The sequence below is a fragment of the Puntigrus tetrazona genome, chromosome 7 (assembly GCF_018831695.1).
Source record: "Puntigrus tetrazona isolate hp1 chromosome 7, ASM1883169v1, whole genome shotgun sequence".
NCBI lineage: Eukaryota > Metazoa > Chordata > Actinopteri > Cypriniformes > Cyprinidae > Puntigrus > Puntigrus tetrazona.
Window position 1 is genome coordinate 3,256,912 of NC_056705.1, and position 20,362 is coordinate 3,277,273.

Below are 20,362 nucleotides of genomic sequence, written 5' to 3' on the forward strand. Positions count from 1 at the left end.
GACGTTTATTAAAATTCTTGAAAGCTTTTAATTAAAAACTGTTGGTTGGACAAACTGAGGACTCTTGTGTTTATTTACCATGTGGCAGATATGTAATTGTACCGTGGTGTCCTTATTTTCCTAACCTGAAATCAAATACTTATCAGTGATGGTACTAACTATCTACTGACTTATCTGCTGAGCATCTACTGACCAGCAGTTATGCTCTTTGTGTTGTTGACCTGTAAGAGTCATTCAACAGCATTTCTTAGATTTTCACTTTTGATGGACCTAATGTGACAACAGATGGATAGATTAATGTACCTCAAAGTAAAATGACAGGTAATTTGTATGCAACAAACAGTTAATAGAGCACTCAGGAATCAAGCAGCAAGCATCCTTATATATGTTTAAAGCTCTTTTGAAATGATCTTGTGTTGCTACTTTAGACCACTGAAGGTCTGTTGAAACACTGGATAACAGCTACATGCTTTCTAAAGAAATGCTCCTACTTTGCTAATATACAGCTACTGAAAACTTGTGTTGGTTTGTTGAATATCTGCTAATATGCTGTTGAACAACTACAACCTAAACTGATATCACAAAGAGAACTGTCACGCAGTCCCTTATCTCACCAGCCGATCCAATATAAAATAAAATATGGTCACCTAAACGTCCTGAGAATGTCCTGAATGTTCTGTGAAGTTCCTTCAAATAACGTCCCCTAGCCTCAGTAAGGGAAACACAAAAATATCTTGATGCTATCTATACTATCAGACTTTCACAAATCAAGTTTTAACACTCAGACAAAGTTCTATAGCAATATAGCTATATAGCAATGGCTATTAATCAAAATGACTAATTTATTGAATAATAAAAATACACAATATATTACATAATAAAACAACTGATAAAATTATCCACCCTAACTACAGTATTATACAGTACAGTATTAAGAAATTTTGATGCAATAAATAGGGTATGGTTTAAAAAAAAGATCATCCTTCCAAGAGAGAAAACATTTTTCACATTTTTCTGCCCTGTATTTTAAAAGTGTATGTTGGCACGCCAGCCTAAGCTATCATCTTTTTGCCCCGCCTTTCATTTGTTTTACATTATGATTTAAGCTGATAGCTCATGATGACAAGTAACTATAAGGCAATAATCAACAGGTGGATTATTAGATTCGATTATATCAATTAAATGAGTTGAAACTGCATAAAAAGTATTACTTTTAAATGCTTTTGATGTAGTATTGCTATCAGTTACTCAGTCACTGAATTGCTTTTCATTGTTATTTTACTGATATTTTTACACAAACAAAACGTTTTTTGCAAAGATGTATTTGGGTACTTTCCTGATGTTTTTGAAACGTCTTTTTCTAACGTTCAGATTACGCTATTTCAAAACCTAAATAAAATGTCTTATAATAGTTGCAGTTTGTTAAAATGTCACAGATTTTTACAGAATTTTTTTTTTTACAGAATTTTTACAGAAACAGAAAATTTTGTGCAAAGTTGTATTTGGGTACTTCAATTACGTTTTTAAAACGTCAAAACATACTTTTATTTTTAAAAAACGTTTTTAAAATGTTGTACTACAGCATTACATAATTTAAACCAAAATACAACGTTGTGAAAAGTAAAAAAAAATGTTTTGTTTATTTATTTTAATTAGTATTTTTTTGTCTCCATCCTTCTCTTAAGCGTGGCGGAAACGGGCTTCCATAGTCGGGGGAGGATTCATCTCCTGAGGAAACGAATACAGATAACGCAAAACGTAACGTTGTAGTCATGTGAATGAAATCCCTGCGTTTGGAATGACATTTGGGCGAATTAAGTCATCTGGAGTTCTGATGGACTAACTCGTCAGAAGACGTCAAGGACACTCTCTCGATACAAATAACTTAAACGAGGGTTAAAATATCCACTTTGAGGTATTTGTAATCTGCAAGCAATATCACTGTGGAAAGACTATTGCTGATTGTTTTCTTTGAAATTCTAGCCTTAAGATATTTGGTAATCGACGTAATGTTAAATTAAACTGATAAACAGTTTTAGCAAGCATACAAATAATGGAAGCAATATGCGTTGTTTCTTTGCTCATTCTCCTGACTGGACACTTCGTCTTAATAAATGCTCAAGGAAAGGGGCAACTTTCAACGGGACTCGTGTCTCCAACCCTGAAATCTGCATTTGGAAAAGGAAGTGTGGTCAATGAGTCCATTCCTCGACGACCAAGAATTTTGCCGCCTATGTGCACAGGTCCCACAGAAATAAGAGATACTTTTAAGTATATTAACACCGTGGTGTCGTGCATTGTGTTTGTAGTTGGGATAATCGGAAACTCTACACTGCTCAGAATCATCTATAAAAATAAATGCATGCGGAATGGTCCTAATGTCCTTATCGCAAGTTTGGCGCTTGGGGACCTTTTGCATATTGTCATAGACATTCCCATTAACGTCTATAAGGTAAGCACAATTTACAGGACAATTCTTATTCAATATTTCATAAATAATAACAAAGAACACGTTATACACGTGTTTTTATGGCATTAAAATAAATAAACGGATAAACGATAAGTAAAAAACGTTTTATGACATTATTTCATTTTCCTTGTCTGCAATATTGACAGTAGCAGTTTAATGACAAACTCCTCTCTGGCATTAAACGATCATTCTAATTGTCTAAATACACACATACTTCGAATTTATCTCTAGGAATTCTGAGACAATGCTACTGCAAATGGTATCTAAAATAAATAAAACATTAAACAAAAAAATGAACAAAATAACTTTTTTAAATGTGTGAAACCAAATAATTATGTCCAACTCTAACTGCAGTTTCTGACAACAGTCTATTAAATAAAAATAAAAAAAATCAAGCAATTAAATATTTATATTAAACATTTATCAATCAGCAATGCACTGTGAACTGCATTATGTTTTTCTTTTATCTTTGTGTATGATGTTAATCCTTCTGTATAATACAAACTATAAATACAAACTGAATTATTTATCTTTTAAAAGGCAAACATTTTAAATGTAAAAATCTGCGATAAATTCCAAATATGAATATAAATTCACATAACCTAAAGATTATTTCAGTTTTGTATCAAACAACTAAAAATAACTGTAAGGTTGTATGATATTTTCTCTTGTGGGTTATGACATAATTAATATTTGAACTCTTCACGATGTATATCAAGTTAATATGTGTACATGAAAAAAACTTATTTGGTTCCTAAGAAGATCCATGATCTGACTCTATGAAATTTCTTTTAAACAAACTCTAATTCCCCACTGTGCTATAAAATGTCACTAAAACAGGTTAGATTAAATTTGACTGAATAATTTTTTGCTGCAATTCTTTATTCTGTTTGTGTAATTTTGGCTCATTGACTCAAAAGTACCTGTCTTTCAGCTTCTTGCAGAAGATTGGCCATTTGGTGTTGGACTTTGCAAAATGGTTCCCTTTGTACAAAAGACATCAGTTGGCATCACAGTGCTGAGTTTGTGTGCACTGAGCATAGATAGGTATCTGTATGTTTTTTTTATTTGTTTGCTCTTACTACCTCAGTATCTAGTAACACTATTTAATATGCTACTGATTTTTTTTTCCCCAAAGGTTTCGAGCAGTGGCATCGTGGAACCGCATCAAAGGCATCGGCATTCCTAAATGGACAGCCATTGAAATCATTCTGATATGGGTGCTGTCCATTATACTTGCAGTGCCAGAGGCCATTGCCTTTGACATGATCACAATGGACTACAAAGGAGAGCAACTTAGAATTTGCTTGCTCCACCCTATGCAGAAAAACAAGTTCATGCAGGTCAGTTTACATATGCAGAATAAAGTGTTAAAGACATGTTGTATTTGTTTGGATCAACAAAATTTAAGCAGGAAACATAAGGAATGTTTCTACTGCAGGAACTTTCCCCAAGAACTCTGTGGAGTTTGGGTCAGTAGTTTGTTTTCACTCCAGAAACCAGAAATAAGGTTTCTTTTAAAAGTGTTCCCTTCAGAAAATCCCTGCATCGTGAGGTAGTACTTTTCTAAGGTCTGGAATTTAGGAGAGTAGGGCTTAGGCCCTGATCATGCAGATTAGTTGAATTCACACAGCACTGTACTTCAACCACCATATTGGCATACAGTCATGGGCAAAAATATGGCACCCTTGCAATTCTGGCAGAAAATGCAATCCTTCTCTCAGATTGTTGCAGTTGCAAACAATTTTGTACTCATGTGTTTATTAATTGCATTGGACCAAAACTAACACGGAACCCAACAAATGCGCTGGAAATGTGCTTCTTGTAACCATGAATTCTATATTGGAATTTTAGACCACTCTTCATTTGCAAACTGCTTCAGCTCACTTAGTAATCAGTGGTAAATGCCATAAGGTGTGTGAATTTTCACAGCTGATGATTATCAGTGCATACCTATTTTAAATGCCTAGTGTGAGCTGACACTATTGTACCCTGTGTCTGCAGATCAGCTTGAATTGTAAACCTCCTGATGATATTGCACACAGAGTTCTGCTGTTTTTTGTCACGTTGTGCTGCTTGCATTTTTTAATTTTTCAGCAAAATTCCTATATGAATTCTTTTCAAAGGGGTCATATGATGTTGCTAAAAAGAAAATTATTTTTTGTATTTGGTGTAACTGATTTGCCAAATTCTGCAAGCCTCTGGTGGAAATGTTACTTCCCTTACTATAACATGAGTATCATGATTTAGTAACATCTTCTCGCGTGTTACCATGTCTGCAGTCGTGATAGGAGAAACCACAAACAACAAGCACTACCCGTTATTGCTCAAAGCTCACATTTGAAGTAGCAGGTTATTTTTAATAAGAAAACGTAACTTACTTAAGGATTGTGAGTAAGAAGCATCAGACTGTCCTTGAATTAGAATTGCCTCCATTTATAGTTTCTGTGCACAGCCAGCATAGGTTGCTCTGCAGGTTTTATGGATTGGACCAACCACACTGCGTGCAAAGAGGAAGAAAATCATGCATTACGAGAATGCACAGAGAATGCATTAACACAGAAAAGACATAATCAGTAGGGGGCAGACACATAAAGGTGGCAGCGAATATCACTGCAAGGTATATTCTGTTTAATTTAATTGCATACTTTGCAAAGTATAATATAGTATTGAGTTTGTTATCAATATTATTATTGTGTATCATGTTTATTATTACAGTTTTGTTACCAAAAAAGCATTTCAAAAGTATTACTCTACAGCATTTATTTTACTATGCTTCATTATGAAATAAGTGGAAATAAGTACACGCAATCATGATCTAAAACATATATATGGTAAGAGCTATGTCCAGAACACCAACATTTTTTGTTTTTGTTTTTTTTACCACACTGCACATTTACTACAAAAACGATGCAAAGAAACATAAAAGCAATTTGATATTTTAGCTTAATTTAAATGCAAAAATATCCAATGTTGCTGGCGAAGGCCGTTTATAACAAATAACAAAGGAATTAAAAATGAGAGACTGACAACTAAGTCTACAGGTTTTTGTTAATACTTAAATTTTTTACTTTAATACGAGTGACATGAGTTTGCTGAGTTTATTCCACTAAATTGGCTGGGTTATTATCATTATTATTTTGATGTTGTTGTTGTTGTTGTAAACTGAGCCTGTTGTGTCATTTTTGCGAAGATATTTTTTTTGATTGGTAGTTTTGTTGGGGTTTGTTCCTGTTTGAAAACTGAAAACCTGTTAAGACATACAGTTAGGTCCATAAATATTGGGACATTGACAAAATTCTAAAAATATTTTGCTCTATACAATACCACAATAGATTTGAAATGAAACAAATAAGATGTACTTTAATTGCAGGCTGTCAGCTTTAATTTGACGGTATTTACATCCAAATCAGGTGAACAGTGTAGGAATTACATCAGTTTGCATATGTGCCTCCCACTTGTTAAGAGACCAAAAGTAATGGGACAGAATAATAATCATCAATAAAACTCATTTTTTAATACTGAAAATCCTTTACAATCAGTTCTGAAGTCTGGAATGCATAAATTCCACTACTTTCCCTTCAAAAACTCTTTGATTGCTTTTGCAGTATGCTTTGGGTAATTGTCCATCTGCACTGTGAAGTGCGTCCAATTAGTTCTGAAGCATTTGGCTGAATATGAGCAAATAATATTGCCTGAAACACTTCAGAATTCATCCTGCTACTTTTGTCAGCAGTCACATCCTCAATAAATACAGAGAACCAGCTCCATTGGCAGCCATACATGCCCATGTCATGATACTATCACCACCATGCTTCTCCATACACGTCTCTTCCCATCACTCTGGTACATGTTAATCTTGGTCTCATCTGTCCATAGAATGTTGTTCCAGAACTGTGAAGGCTTTTTTAGATGTTGTTTGCTAAACTATAATCTGGCCTTCCTGTTTTGAGGCTCAACAATGATTAACATCTTAATGGTGAACCCTCTGTATTCACTCTGGTGAAGTCTTCTCTTGATTGTTGACTTTGACACACATACACCTACCTCCTGGAGAGTTTTCTTGAGCTGGCCAACTGTTGTGAAGGGTGTTTTCTTCACCAGGGAAATAATTCTTCGGTCATTGTTTTCCATAGTCTTCCGGGTCTTTTGGTATTGCTGAGCTCACCGGTGCATTCCTTCTTTTTAAGAATGTTCCAAACAGTTGTTTTAGCCACGCCGAATATTTTTGCTATTTCTCTGATGGGTTTGTTTTGTTTTTTCAGCCTAATGATGGCTTGCTTCACTGATAATGACAGCTCTTTGGATCTCATCTTTAGAGTTGACAGCAACAGTTAAATAGCACACTTGAAATGAACTCTGGACCTTTTATCTGCTCATTGTGATTGGGATAATGAGGAAATAACACACACCTACCTATGGAACAGCTGAGAAGCCAATTGTCCCATTACTTTTGTTCTCTTGGGAGGCATATATGAAAACTGTTGTAATTCCTACACCTTTCACCTGCTTTGAATGTAAATACCCTCAAATTAAAGCTGACAGTTAAAGCACATTTTGTTTGTTTCGTTTTAAATCCATTGTGATGGTATTATTGCATCGCTATAACCTGTAGCATAATCATCAAACATTGTTTTTATTTTTGGAGATGAAAAACATTTGGTAAAAAAACCATTTTATTTCATATAGTCTATTTTAAGGACAATTTAAACATTATTTTACTGTTATGCAATAAAATGGAATAAAACAGAAAATAAAATCACAACTGTCTCTAAACAGAGAAAACTGAGTAAAACAAATATATAGGTCCATACACAAAATATGTTACTTCAATAATCTAAGGATTACAAAATGAAAGAAAAAAAAACAAGCTCTGAAGTTCACAGAAAGGAAATTTTGACTGCAAATATTAAGCAGCATTTGAATTATGTTTAGCTGTCTGTATGACCATAAATTACAAAGTAACTGTTTCCTCTCATAGAAGGTAAAAAGATACAGTGATCATGCAGGCACCTCAAGCGCATGTCCTGGCGGCAAACTGGGGTCTTGCTTGGAGTCTTGGTTTGCTCTGATTAAGAGAAAATGACTCCCCGTCATACAGGTATAAATAGGCAACAGGTGCAACCATTCATCAGATTTTTGCTTCAGAGCGGAGTAAATGAAGAAGCAGTATTGACCAGGAGATATTCCTCTAAAACTGGAAGAAGAAACTGTTCTGGGTGGTATTAGGACCAGCCAGCTGCGTTCCTGTTTGCTCAGTGATTCTCGTGTTTGTTTCACCTACAAGAGCAGTTTCTGTGCACTTTTTAAAGACGCCTTTCTGATCCTGTTCTCTTTGGGTGTGTTTGTTTCCTATCCTCTGTCGACAGCCACGTTCATTGTCTTCAGTGTCTGGACATCCAGTGTGCTGAAGCTGCGTTCATTGTTTATGCGCTTGTTGAAAAATAAATTTGTAACCATAGCAGAGTGGCGATCGCACCTTTCCTTCAAATGTCAATACCCATGCTGGCTTTTCTGCTGTGAGTAGAAAACCATCAGCTAGTGCTCTGGGCGATTTGAGGTTACAGGGAGAGCACTTCTGCCGGGCCAGTCCCGCAGATCTTTCACTCCTCCTTCAGTAGCTGTACTGTGTGGTACCCCAGTGATTTTGCTGTCTTGTTATGTGCCTAGCATTTCACTTGGTTCACCAATGGAAGATTAGATGTCAATGGCAGCATCAGGGGATGGGCAATTGTCCTTCTGAGAATGAAGATTCGGTCAGACTGCCCCTCTAATTCTGCCGAATCAAACCCAGAATTGACAGTAGTGCTTTCCCGGGCCACTGTGAGTATCAGGCGGAAGGCATGCACACCTCCCAGTCCTGAGTCTGAAATGATTGGTTCAAGGCCCTGCCCCTATTCTTTTCTTATTCACAGAGGTGCACAAGGAGCTGAAGAGCTTGTGGATGAGCTTTTTTCTGTGAAGTGGCTAGGGGGTTGTTGACATACCCCAGGTGGTGAGTGCAGTTGCAATGCACTTGTGGTTTGCAGATGATGCAGGAACTGTGCTTGTCAACTGACATCCCGTTAGGCGTGTCAAGCTCTTCAAAGGAAGGTTAGAGTTTTTTGGACTAGCTGTAGTTTGTTTAACAAGCATGCAGAGCAACCACCCAATAAAGCATTACAGTAGTCTAACTTTGAAGTCATAAACACATGAATTAGCATTTCTGTATTTGAGAGGTTTATATTTGTAGCACTTTGTAGCTTCGCTTTTCTGTTTATCACTCTGTTGTTTAAAGTGCATGCAATGCAATGTGTTAGTATTCATTGGCTGATCAGATTGCTACTCGCATTTCCTGTTGTATTTCAATTTTGCTCATGTTGTTCTTTTTTTTTTGCTCTATTCCATTTTTCATTGAGTGAGCAAATTGCTTTTCATTGCATTGTCACCTGCACCTCTTGCTATAGTTTAGTATGCATATGTATAGTTTATCTCTCTCTGTTGGCGACCAGGGATTCACATGTGATAAATGCAAGAAAATAGCTAATTTGAGACATGCATCCAAACATTTAGTTAGGACAGAAAGAATGTGAGGACTGTAGGTACCGCTTTGAAAAAGATGCAAAAAGATGCATACAATGCGTATGCATCTTTTTGCATCTTTTTCAAAGCGGTAGACACACTGAACTCTATTGTGATTAGATAACACATGTCAGGACCTACTCATCGTCGAAATCATACTCTGCATTTAATACTATAATTAATATTAAGTATTAACTTTTTAAATTGTAAGGGTCCCACTTTTCCTGCAGAACGGAATCCAGAGGCCCTGGTCGAAGGTTAATGCGTCTCGTTAAAAATCACTGATATTTATTAATCTTTTGCATTTCCAATTGTAGTACTGAGCTTATACATAATTTTATCTGACTCCAATCTTTCGTGATTTTAGTTATATTTATTTAAATGTAACTGCTGATCCCTCTAGTTGTGATTTAAATTTGGATCATTAATTAACTATAATATTTCCTAGTTTCGACTTATCGTTCGTTAGGAGTCTGGGTCGCTTAGAGACTTTGTTTGGCCAGAACAGACTCACAACACATCTGGGCTAGTCCAGGTATTAGTCCGAGGCTACCCCGTAGATCGCTTACCTTAATGCAGCCATTTCCTCAATAGACTCAAAAAGAGTAATTTTTTATGTGTTCCCTAAGTGATAGCATGCTAAGCCAGTTTGGTGGCCAGAAGTCAAGATCTCAAAAACGTGTCCCCAGCTCCATCCATTGATCATTGATCTGACTCACCCTAGCACGCCAACAATGCGGAAAACCTCAGAAATCACTTACCTACTAGAAAAGTTATTTCAGACAATATTATAAGTTAACCAAGATTAACATTTATTTTTCCAGGCAAGAATAGTTTCCAAATTGGTATAATTCATAAACATTTGCACAACTGATCAGCAGTACAAAAATAACACAAAACAAAATAAAACAAACTTAAAAGGTCATTATACTTGGTCTTTAGAAAAGTGTATAGTATGGTGTATGGGGACACACACCACACTACGGGCCGATCTGGCTACAGAATCACGCCTTGTTGTGTTTTGTCACATTCTTTATTATATTCAGACCAGACAAAGAGATGCCAAATGTAGCTGTAAAAACCTTTTGGTGTTTAGGTTCCCGTGCTCCAGGGTCACACCTGGCTGGAACACTTTCAGAGACCCAAAAGGAGGACACACCTGCTTCTCAACAGAACACAGTTCTACCAAGTTCTTAATCTTTCCCATAATATAAGTGATTACTGTGAAATTCAGACCAATTTACCAATCGCACTGAGACCTTTCAAATGAGACCAAACATGAAAGTGAAGAACAATAGGTTCACAAGACACATGACATATAATGCCCTATTCCTAATAAACTTTAAGCCAAGTCTTTTGGGCAGACGGAGGGGAGGCAGGAAGAGCAGAGGTGAAGAGGGTGTCATAAAACCACAGGGAGGGAGGGTTGTTTACTCTCTTTTTGATGTCCTTTTGTTCCTTTGGATTTCCCTTCTCAGATTAGTCTTATTGCATTTATAGGTTCTTGATTCAGCTCCTTACAAAATCATCTAGCCCAACATGTATGTTAGACACTATTCAATCTAAACTACTGAAAGCTGCTTCATAAAGACATAGATCCTCACACACACACACGCAATAAGCCCTTTACACAATGTGACATAGCTGCATTTAAAAATGAACTGGAAATTAAGTGCTGGTCGTCTGGCCAGAGGAGAACTGTCCCCTAACTGAGCCTGGTTTCTCCCATGGTTTTTTTTTCTCCATTTTGTTATAGTTTTGGTTCCTTGCTGCTGTCGCCTCTGGCTTGCTTAATAAAAAAAGGTTTATTCTTATCATTATAGATCGCTATCACTTTATTCTATTAAACTGTTCAGTGCTTTGACACAATTTGTATTGTTAAAAGCCCTTATAAATAAAATGTGATTCATTGATCTGCAGCCAGTACTAATTTAGATCAGCAAAATCTTTTATTAAAGTCTGCGTGGTGCCCCGCTGACCTTTATACAGTAGCCAGTACAAACATCACAGTGGATTTATCCCTAACACGTGTTCCTCTAGATCATGTTGCATGCAGTACAAAAACTTCAAACAAGTTATATTTAAAGCCTACCCTCTGAGTAATATTAAGAATATTGCTATTAATTGTAGCAACACCTCCACCTTTACCCTTTGGATATGGCTCATTTTTATAGCAGTAATCTTGGGGGTAGACTCATTTAAGGTAATGCATTTTTCTGGTTTTAGCCAGTTTTACGTCTGGTTAGCAAATCTAGGTTATGATTGTTGGTCAAATTATTTACAAAAAGTGCTTTCGTAGAAAGTTACCTGAAATTAAGTAAGTTACAATTGTTTCTCTGTATTATAAACAGTTTTATTTTTTGAGCATCAATTCAATTTGTATTCTTAATTTGGCTTGGACGTTTTCTGCGTTTTCTAGTTTGGGGAATGCACACAGTCTTTATAGTGTAATTTCTAGGATAAAGAGTCTCTATGTGCTGAGATGAAATGAAGGGGGATAGCAGATAATTGGTTTAGCCAGTCTGTCTGCTTCCTGGCCTGGGCCCTAGTTAGTCAAGTACAAACTCTAAGATTATGTGCTATATTTTCTTAGAGAGAAGTGGACTGCTGTTGGACATACTGTGGTGTTTGTAGGGTGTGGTTGGCCTTTTCCATGGATTTTGCCAGTTGTTGGTCTGGAACCTGTATCTGTTTTAATGGTAATGGCTCTGAACTTTGCTGGCTAGTGGCTTTCTGTAGAAGGGTCTATGTAGTAATGCTGGGTGCCTTCTGGTGCCTGCTTTGGATTGTGGGTTTGTGAAGTTCAGATTCAATGGGGTCTTATAAACATCTTGATCAGAGACCTTGTGCTTGTTAAAGGCCTTTTGTTTCAGGTCACACAGTTTTTGAATAGGCATGGTGTGGCAGGCTGCCACAATGCCCATATGGTAACTTGCAATGGGGTGCAGGTTTCGGGGGAAAAAAGGCTCTTAAAGCTGGTGCCTTCCCCTAACGCAGGTTTACTGCAAGCTCAGAAGTAAGCTCAAAAGCCACAAAGTCTGTGGTAGTAGGCGTGGGGAGTTTCAATACTGGCCCTATTTGCTGGCAAGCGATCAGTCTGTGTTCAGACTCTGGGTCTAAGAATTCCTTATGATGTCTTGTTTTTTGCAGCTTGCACTCAGATTGGATGTGTCCTGGCTGTCGGGCCAGAGAGCATTGCACCTCGGGCTAGAGGTGATCCAGATGTGTATGGGGGTGAGGGTGAGGGTGTTTGCACTGCTGGCTGCAACAGGGTGATTTTTACTTGAGTCCATGAGTACAATTTTAAGACTGTGCCATATTTCTAGAGAAAAGTTTATATAAACTGTATGAAAGGATATTTTCGTGGCCATAGAAAATACCATCTTACAGTATGAATGCATTAAAGCATGTAGCAAGGGTCAAAAAGGGAAAATAATTTGTAAGGCAATTTCAGAAATTCATGTAATTTGTGCCTAAAAGTTTTATTAACTAAACGCTAAGTTGCATATATGAACACACAAGCAAAAATAAAAAGGCTTTTCCATGAGGAAAAGCAGATAATGAAACAGTGAGTTAACCACTTGTAAAGCATACATACAAGGGTGGTATGTTAAAAGTGTATTTTAGTTCATATTTGTGGTGTGTCAAAATAGCACAGTTGAGGACATTTAGATGATCTTAAGTTTATCTTAAGAAGTACTAAAGAATATTTTTTAGTATATTAAGTACAAAGGGGGTGAGGGCGTGAAAAAAGAGCACTTTAATTTTATGGAAGTGTAATTGTTTTTTTCCTGAGATAACAGGGTCTATAACTAATATTAAACCTTTGTTTGGTTTATTGTATGATACTTGCATTGCCTCGACGATGAGGGTCCAGATGCAGTCGCGGATGAATGTCTTGATGGTTCCAAGGTTTTGAACTTGCAATCATGTTCTTCTTGGTTTGAAGAATAATGAATTCCAAAGATGTCCTGATGATAGGGAGTTTCTTCCCAGGTAGAAGGTAAAAAAAAAAGCTAAGAGATAGATCTGCTTAGATCTGAGGATCTTTGGTTGAATGAAAAGTCAAGGGTGAAAGGCCTGGCACAAAACGTAAGAGTTGCAGAGCTGCTCAAATTTTCATCTTCTCAGTGTACAACTTAACAACAGCTGGGGCTGTCTCCAGGCAGGCCAGATGCGTTGTGCTGTCTTTAGAAATTGAGAAGTAGTGAGATGTGGAAGAGACCAGAAGAAATAGAAGAAGGTCATTAAAGTGAGGCCTTTTGAACCAGAGTGAACAATCAATCAATCAATCAATCATTTTTATTTATATAGCGCTTTTAACAACACAGGTTGCATCAAAGCACTGTACAGTATAAGGTAGAAGAATACAATGAAAGGGATGTATAATGACGAGAGTGAACAATTTGTTATTAAATGCAGAGATGGTCTCTGTAATCAATTTGACGATAATCACTAGAAGTTAAATGTCCCCAACAAAGCAAGCCAGAGGCGACAGCAGCAAGGAAACAAAACCCCATCCATACAGAATAGAGAAAAAAAACCTTGGGAGAAACCAGACTCAGTTGGGGCCAGTTCTCCTCTGACCAGACGCCCAGAACTTAACTTCCAGTTCAATTTTAAACGCAGCTGTGTCAGATAGTGTAAATGACACTAAGTGTGTATGTGTGTGCATCAGGATCTGGTGATTTGTCCACAGAGCGCATCTAGGTGTTCTGGTCTCTGATGAACATAATCTCTAGGTGCTGATCCACAATCTAATCTGGATACGAACTGTGAAAACAGATTGAGAAAGAGACAGGAATAATATTAGCGTAGATGCCATTCTTCCAGCAAATCTAAGTAATGCAGCTCTAAAATCCTTATGGATTTGAATAATATAAAAGTGTGTTGGTGTGTTATGTGTAGGCCAAGTTATAAAGATCTTTATTCTAGATTTAAACTGGCAGAGTGTGTCTGCTTCCCGAAGAGAGTTAGGGAGATTGTTCCAGGACTTTATAGATAATTAATACAATTTTAAAATCTATCCGATGTTTGATAGGGAGCCAGTGCAGTGTTGACAGAACCGGGCTAATATGATCATACTTCCTAGTTCTAGTAAGGACTCTGGCTGCTGCGTTTTGGACTAGCTGAAGTTTTTTGCAGAACAACCACCCAATAAAGCATTACAATAATCTAACCTCGAAGTCATAAACACATGAATTTATATTTCTGCATTAGAGGTTGAAAGCATAAGTCGTAATTTAGATATATTTTTAAGATGGAAAAACGCAGTTTTACAGATGCTAGAAACAAGGAAAGATGGTTTTCGAAGGAAAGATTCCTAGACACCTAGGTTCCTAACTGATGATGAAGAATTAACAGAGCAGCCATCAAGTGTTAGACTGTGCTCCTGATAATATCTCCCAGAGGTAACATGTATAGGTTGAAAAGTAACGGTCCTAGCACTGAGCCTTGAGGAACTTCACTTTTGAGCGATATGATACCTCCTCATTTAGTGCTACAAACTAGCGGTCAGATAGATATGATTTAAATCATGCTAAGGCACTTCCTCTAATGCCAACATAGTTTACTAGTCTATCCAAGAGAATGTTGTGATCGATAGTATCGAATGCTGCGCTAAGATCTAATAGCACTATAAAACCACGATCAGATGATAGAAGCAGGTCATTAGTAACTCTAATGAGAGCAGTCTCAGTACTATGGTATGGTCTAAATCCTGATTGGAAATCCTCGCAGACACCATTTTTTTCTAATAAGGAATACAGTTGTGAGGATACTACCTTTTCTAGTATATTTGACAGAAAAGGGAGATTAGAGATTGGTCTGTAATTTACTAAGTCTTTGGGATCAAGATGTGGTTTCTTAATAAGAGGCTTAACTACAGCCAGTTTGAAGGTTTTGGGAACATATTCTAATGACAATGATGAATTAATAATGTTCAAAATAGGATCTATGACTTCTGGAAGCAAATCCTTTAATAGTTTAGATGGAATAGGGTCTAACGTACATGTTGCTGGTTTAAATGATTTAACAAGTTGTCTTCTCCTATAACAGAGAAAGAGTGTAATTTTTCCTCAGGGGATCTAAAGCTCACTATCTGATGTGAAACTGTAGTTGACAGCTGCATAGTTACAATTTTATCTCTGATGGTATCAATCTTGAAGTAAAGAAATTCATGAAGTCATTACTGCTATACTCTTGGGGAATATTAGCACCTGTTGACGTTTTATTTTTCGTTAATTTAGTTACTCTACTGAATAAATACCGGGGGTTCTTCTAAAAGAGAGCAAAAATAATCATCTTGCAATTTTTAATGCTTTTCTGTATGACAGGATACTCTCCCACCAGGCAGTACGAAATACTTCTAATTTAGTTTTTCTCCACCTGCGCTCCATTTTCCGGGCTGCTCTCTTTAGGGTGCGTGTGTTGTCATTATACCATGGAGTCAGATTGTTTTCTTTCATCTTTCTTAAGTGCAAAGGAGCAACTTTATCTAAAGTGCTAGAAAAAAGAGAGTGCATAGTTTCTGTTATATCATCAAGTTTTTGTGTCGTATTGGATGTGCTAAGGAATTGAGATAAGTCAGGAAGATTACATAGAAAGCTTTCTTTTGTGGTGGAAGTGATGGTTCTACCATACTTGTAATAAGGTGCAGAGTTTACAGGTTTAACTATACAGAGTTCACACAAGACTACAGTCGTGGCCAAAAGTTTTGAGAATTACATAAATATTGGAAATTGGAAAAGTTGCTGCTTAAGTTTTTGTAATAGCAATATGCATATACTCCAGAATGTTATGAAGAGTGATCAGATGAATTGCATAGTCCTCCTTTGCCATGAAAATTAACTTAAACCTGAAAGAAACTTTCCACTGCATTTCATTGCTGTAATTAAACAACCTGCTGTGATCATTTCAGTAATCGTCTTGTTAACTCAGGTGAGAATGTTGACAAACACAAGGCTGGAGATCATTATGTCAGGCTGATTGGGTTAGAAGGAGGTTAAAAGGAGGGTGATGCTTAAAATCATTGTTCTTCCGTTGTTAACCATGGTGACCTGCAAAGAAACACGTGCAGCCATCATTGCGTTGCATAAAAATGGCTTCACAGGCAAGGATGTGGCTACTAAGATTGCATCTAAATCAACAATTTAAGGAAAGAGGTTCAATTCTTGTTAAGAAGGCTTCAGGGCGTCCAAGAAAGTCCAGCAAGCACCAGGATCGTCCCTCTAAAGAGAATTCAGCTACAGGATCAGAGTTCCACCAGTGCAGAGCTTGCTCAGGAATGGCAGCAGGCAGGCGTGAGCGCATCTGAACACACAGTGAGGAGAAGACTTTTGGAAGATGGCCTGGTGCCTGGGCAGCAAAGAAGCCACTTCTCTCCTAAAAAAACATCAGGGACAGATTGATCTTCTGCAAAAAGTATGGTGAATGGACTGCTGAGGACTGGGGCAAAGTCATATTCTCCAATGAAGCCCCTTTCTGATTGTTTAGGGCATCTGGAAAAAGGCTTGTCCAGAGAAGAAAAGGTGAGCGCTACCATCAGTCCTGTTTCATGCCAACAGTAAAGCATCCTGAGACCATTCATGTGTTGGGTTGCTTCTCATCCAAGGGAGTGGGCTTACTCACAATTTTGCCCAAAAACACAGCCATGAATAAAGAATGGTACCAAAACACCCTCCAACAGCAACTTCTTCCAACAATCCAACAACAGTTTGGTGAAGAACAATGCATTTTCCAGCATGATGCCATAAGGCAAAAGTGATAACTAAGTGGCTCAGGGACCAAAACGTCGAAATTTTGGGTCCATGGTCTGGAAACTCCCCAGATCTTAATCCCATTGAGAACTTGTGGTCAATCCTCAAAAGGCGGGTGGACAAACAAAAACCCACTAATTATGACAAACTCCAAGAAGTGATTATGAAAGAATGGGTTGCTATCAGTCAGGATTTGGCCCAGAAGTTGATTGAGAGCATGCCCAATCGAATTGCAGAGGTCCTGAAAAAGAAAGACCAAAACTGCAAATACTGACTCTTTGCATAAATGTCATGTAATTGTCGATAAAAGCCTTTGAAATGTATGGAGTGCTTGTAATTATACATCACAGAAACAACTGAAACAAAGATCTAAAAGCAGTTTAGCAGCAAAAGCAGTGTCATTATCAAAACTTTTGGCCACGACTGTAGATAGTGATCTGAAATGTCATCACTTTGCTGCAGAACTTCAACCACTTTAACATCCATTCCATGTGACCGTATTAGATCTAGAGTATGATTTCAACAATAATTAGGTCCAGAGATGTGTTGTCTAACCCCAACGGAGTTCAGAATGTCTAAGAAAGCTGACCCTAATGCGTCTTTTTCTTTATCAACATGCATATTAAAATCGCCAACAATTAAGACTTTATCTGCGGCCAGTACTAACTGTAAGACTCTAGCATGCAGTGACTCTCCCAGCCACTAGGTGGTTCCAGTGGTGTATACAGTTCTTTGTGTTAATGCTAATCAGGTTCATTTGTAACACCTGTGGACTGGTCTATTTAAGCATGCTTCTCTCAGTCAATTATGTCCAGTCTTGGACCTTCAATGGATGTTTTTTGTTCCCAAGAAAAGCTGTTTTTTTTATTTACGCAAGTATTCTGCTGCCTTTTTGTTTTCTGTATCTTTTGTGGAAGCTCGGCTTCTGAGTTTTGTTGTACTTTGTAAAATACCCAGTAAACACCTTTTTGTTCAGCAATCCAAGCCTTTTTGTTACTCCTCTGCTCTTGGGTCCAACTAAACTACATGTCTTCTATGGCTCAGTGAGAAAAACCTCATTCCCTCAACCGAGAGACCCGTGTTCGATCCCAGTGCTTGGCACCTCATCACAGCAAGACTGAACCAAGAAGATGGACCCAGCAGAAGATGCTACTTCCAGTGCTGAGCATATCCTTGCTGCTCTTTCTGACCAAGCCTCTATGGTCTACAAACATGAACAGATGTTAACCGAGATCCTTCAGCAGTTAAGTCAGCTGTCTGCCCATCCAGCGTTTACCACTCAATCCATGCCAACAGATCACTCTAGACCTCCACGGACTGACTTTTTACTTGAGCCCAAGCTACCTGCACCAGAGAGATATGATGGGAACCCAGAGAGGTGTCGAGGCTTCATTACTCAGTGTTCTCTAGCTTTCGGTCTACAACCTAACAGTTTTCCAACTGAGAGCAGAAAGGTGGCATACATAATGACTCTCCTTACAGGAAAGGCGCTGGACTGGGCAACAGCATTGTGGGACCACCACTCACCACTCATTGACAATATTGATCTGTTTGTTGCAGAGATGAAGAGGGTATTTCATCATCCCCCTAGTGGAGGAGATATTGACCACAGACTACTTTAGATTTCTCAAGGAACACGGAGCGTGGCAGAGTTTGCTATTGAATTCCGCACTTTAGCCACAGAGAGTGGTTGGGATCAACAGGCCCTGAGAGCAGCTTTTCACCATGGTCTCTCCCCTGCACTAAAGGATGAACTGGCATTTCGTGATCCAGCTCCTGACTTGGAGTCCCTCATAGCCATTGCCATCAGAATAGACAACCGCATTCGAGACCGCAGACAGGAACGCCACAGGGACGTTGGAATGTCAGAGTCCCAAATTTCTAGTAGCACCTTTGAATCACCAACACCTTCTATGAATTCTGAGGAACCCATGCAATTGGGAAGGGCTAGGTTGTCACAAGCTGAGAGAGACCGTCGCATGAGGGAGAGATGCTGCCTATATTGTGGAAAACCAGATCATTTCAGGTTCAACTGCCCTGAGTTAATGGGAAAAGGCAACTCTCGTCCAAGGAGAGGGGGGCTGGGACGAGAGTAATTAACTTCCCCCGACCGGCAGTCTCTGGGGTTTCACTCCATGTTTCACTGCATCTGGGTAACCAACATCACAAGTTGTGGGCCTTCATTGACTCGGGAGCTGCAGGAAATTTTATGGACTATGCTTTGGCTAAACACCTGAGAATTCAGCCCCTTATAACCCAAAGACCTTTGACCATAACCGCATTGGATGGGAGACCTCTGAGTTCTGGCCAGGTAAGCCAATACACACCACCTCTCCACATGCTGACTAATAACCATAATGAGAGGATACAATTTTATTTGATCCACTCACCAGAGTTCCCTTTGATTCTTGGCTACCCATGGCTGTCTCTTCACAACCCACACATAGATTGGACATCTAGAGAATTAATTGCTTGGGGCACTAATTGTGGAGATTCAGACCTGTCTCTTTGTTATTTTTCCGAGTTCCCGAAGACATCTTTGGACTCTCGACCAGACACTCCCAAGTCACTGCCTGCTCCCCTCCAGTCAACAGCCCAATCCATAGAGGTACCAGCTATTCCCAAACTTCAACCTGTGACCTCTAGTAACTCAGTGTTGTCTTCTCAGTTATCTCGAGTCCCCCCAGAATATACAGATCTCTGTGAAGTCTTCAGCAAGACCCGTGCTGCTTCCCTGCCACCTCACAGACCCTATGATTGTGCAATCAATCTATTTGCAGGAACCTGTCCTCCTAGAGGGAGACTGTATTCACTCTCAGCCCCTGAAAGAGCTGCTATGGATGAGTATATTAAAGAAGCACTTAACAGTGAATTCATTCGCCCATCTACGTCTTTTTTGTAGCTAAGAAGGATTGTAGCCTTAGGCCATGCATAGATTATCGTGGACTTAATAGCATTACGGTAAAAACGCTATCCCCTGCCACTCATGACTACGGCCTTTGAACTCCTACAGGGGCAACCATTTTCACAAAGCTTGATCTTCAAATGCTTACCACCTTGTTAGGATAAAAGCTGGTGATGAATGGAAGACTGCTTTCAACACCCCCAACGGACATTATGAATATCAGGTAATGCCTTTTGGGCTAGTCAATGCACCAGCAGTATTTCAGGCACTTATTAATGATGTTCTACGGGATATGCTAAACAAGTTTGTATTCGTTTATCTTGATGATATTCTTCTCCCGTTGCTATCAAGAACATGTCCAACATGTACGATCTGTCTTGTCTCAACTGCTAATTAATGGATTGTTTGTCAAACTAGAGAAGAGTGAATTTCATGTGTCTACCGTCTCTTTTCTTGGATTCATTGTTTCAAAGGGCAGTGTCCAGATGGACTCCAATAAGTTTAGGGCAGTGCTGAACTGGCCCCAACCACGCTCTGTCAAACAGGTCCAATGCTTCTTGGGGTTTGCAAACTTTTATAGGAGGTTCATTAGGAACTTTAGCTCTATTGCAGAACCCCTTACTGCTCTCACCAAGAAGGGATCAGGCTCATTTAAGTGGACTGATAAGG

General features: G+C 38.4%; 1 protein-coding gene across 1 annotated transcript in view; it reads left to right on the top strand.

Moving 5' to 3' along the window:
* Window positions 1-1,741: 1,741 nt before the first annotated feature.
* Window positions 1,742-20,362, top strand: part of ednrba (endothelin receptor Ba) — a 29,873-nt gene continuing 11,252 nt past the window's right edge. The window contains 3 exon segments of the mRNA XM_043243361.1: window positions 1,742-2,452; window positions 3,405-3,517; window positions 3,609-3,813. Of these exon segments, the coding sequence (XP_043099296.1) occupies window positions 2,054-2,452; window positions 3,405-3,517; window positions 3,609-3,813 (717 nt within the window). The 5' untranslated portion in view covers window positions 1,742-2,053.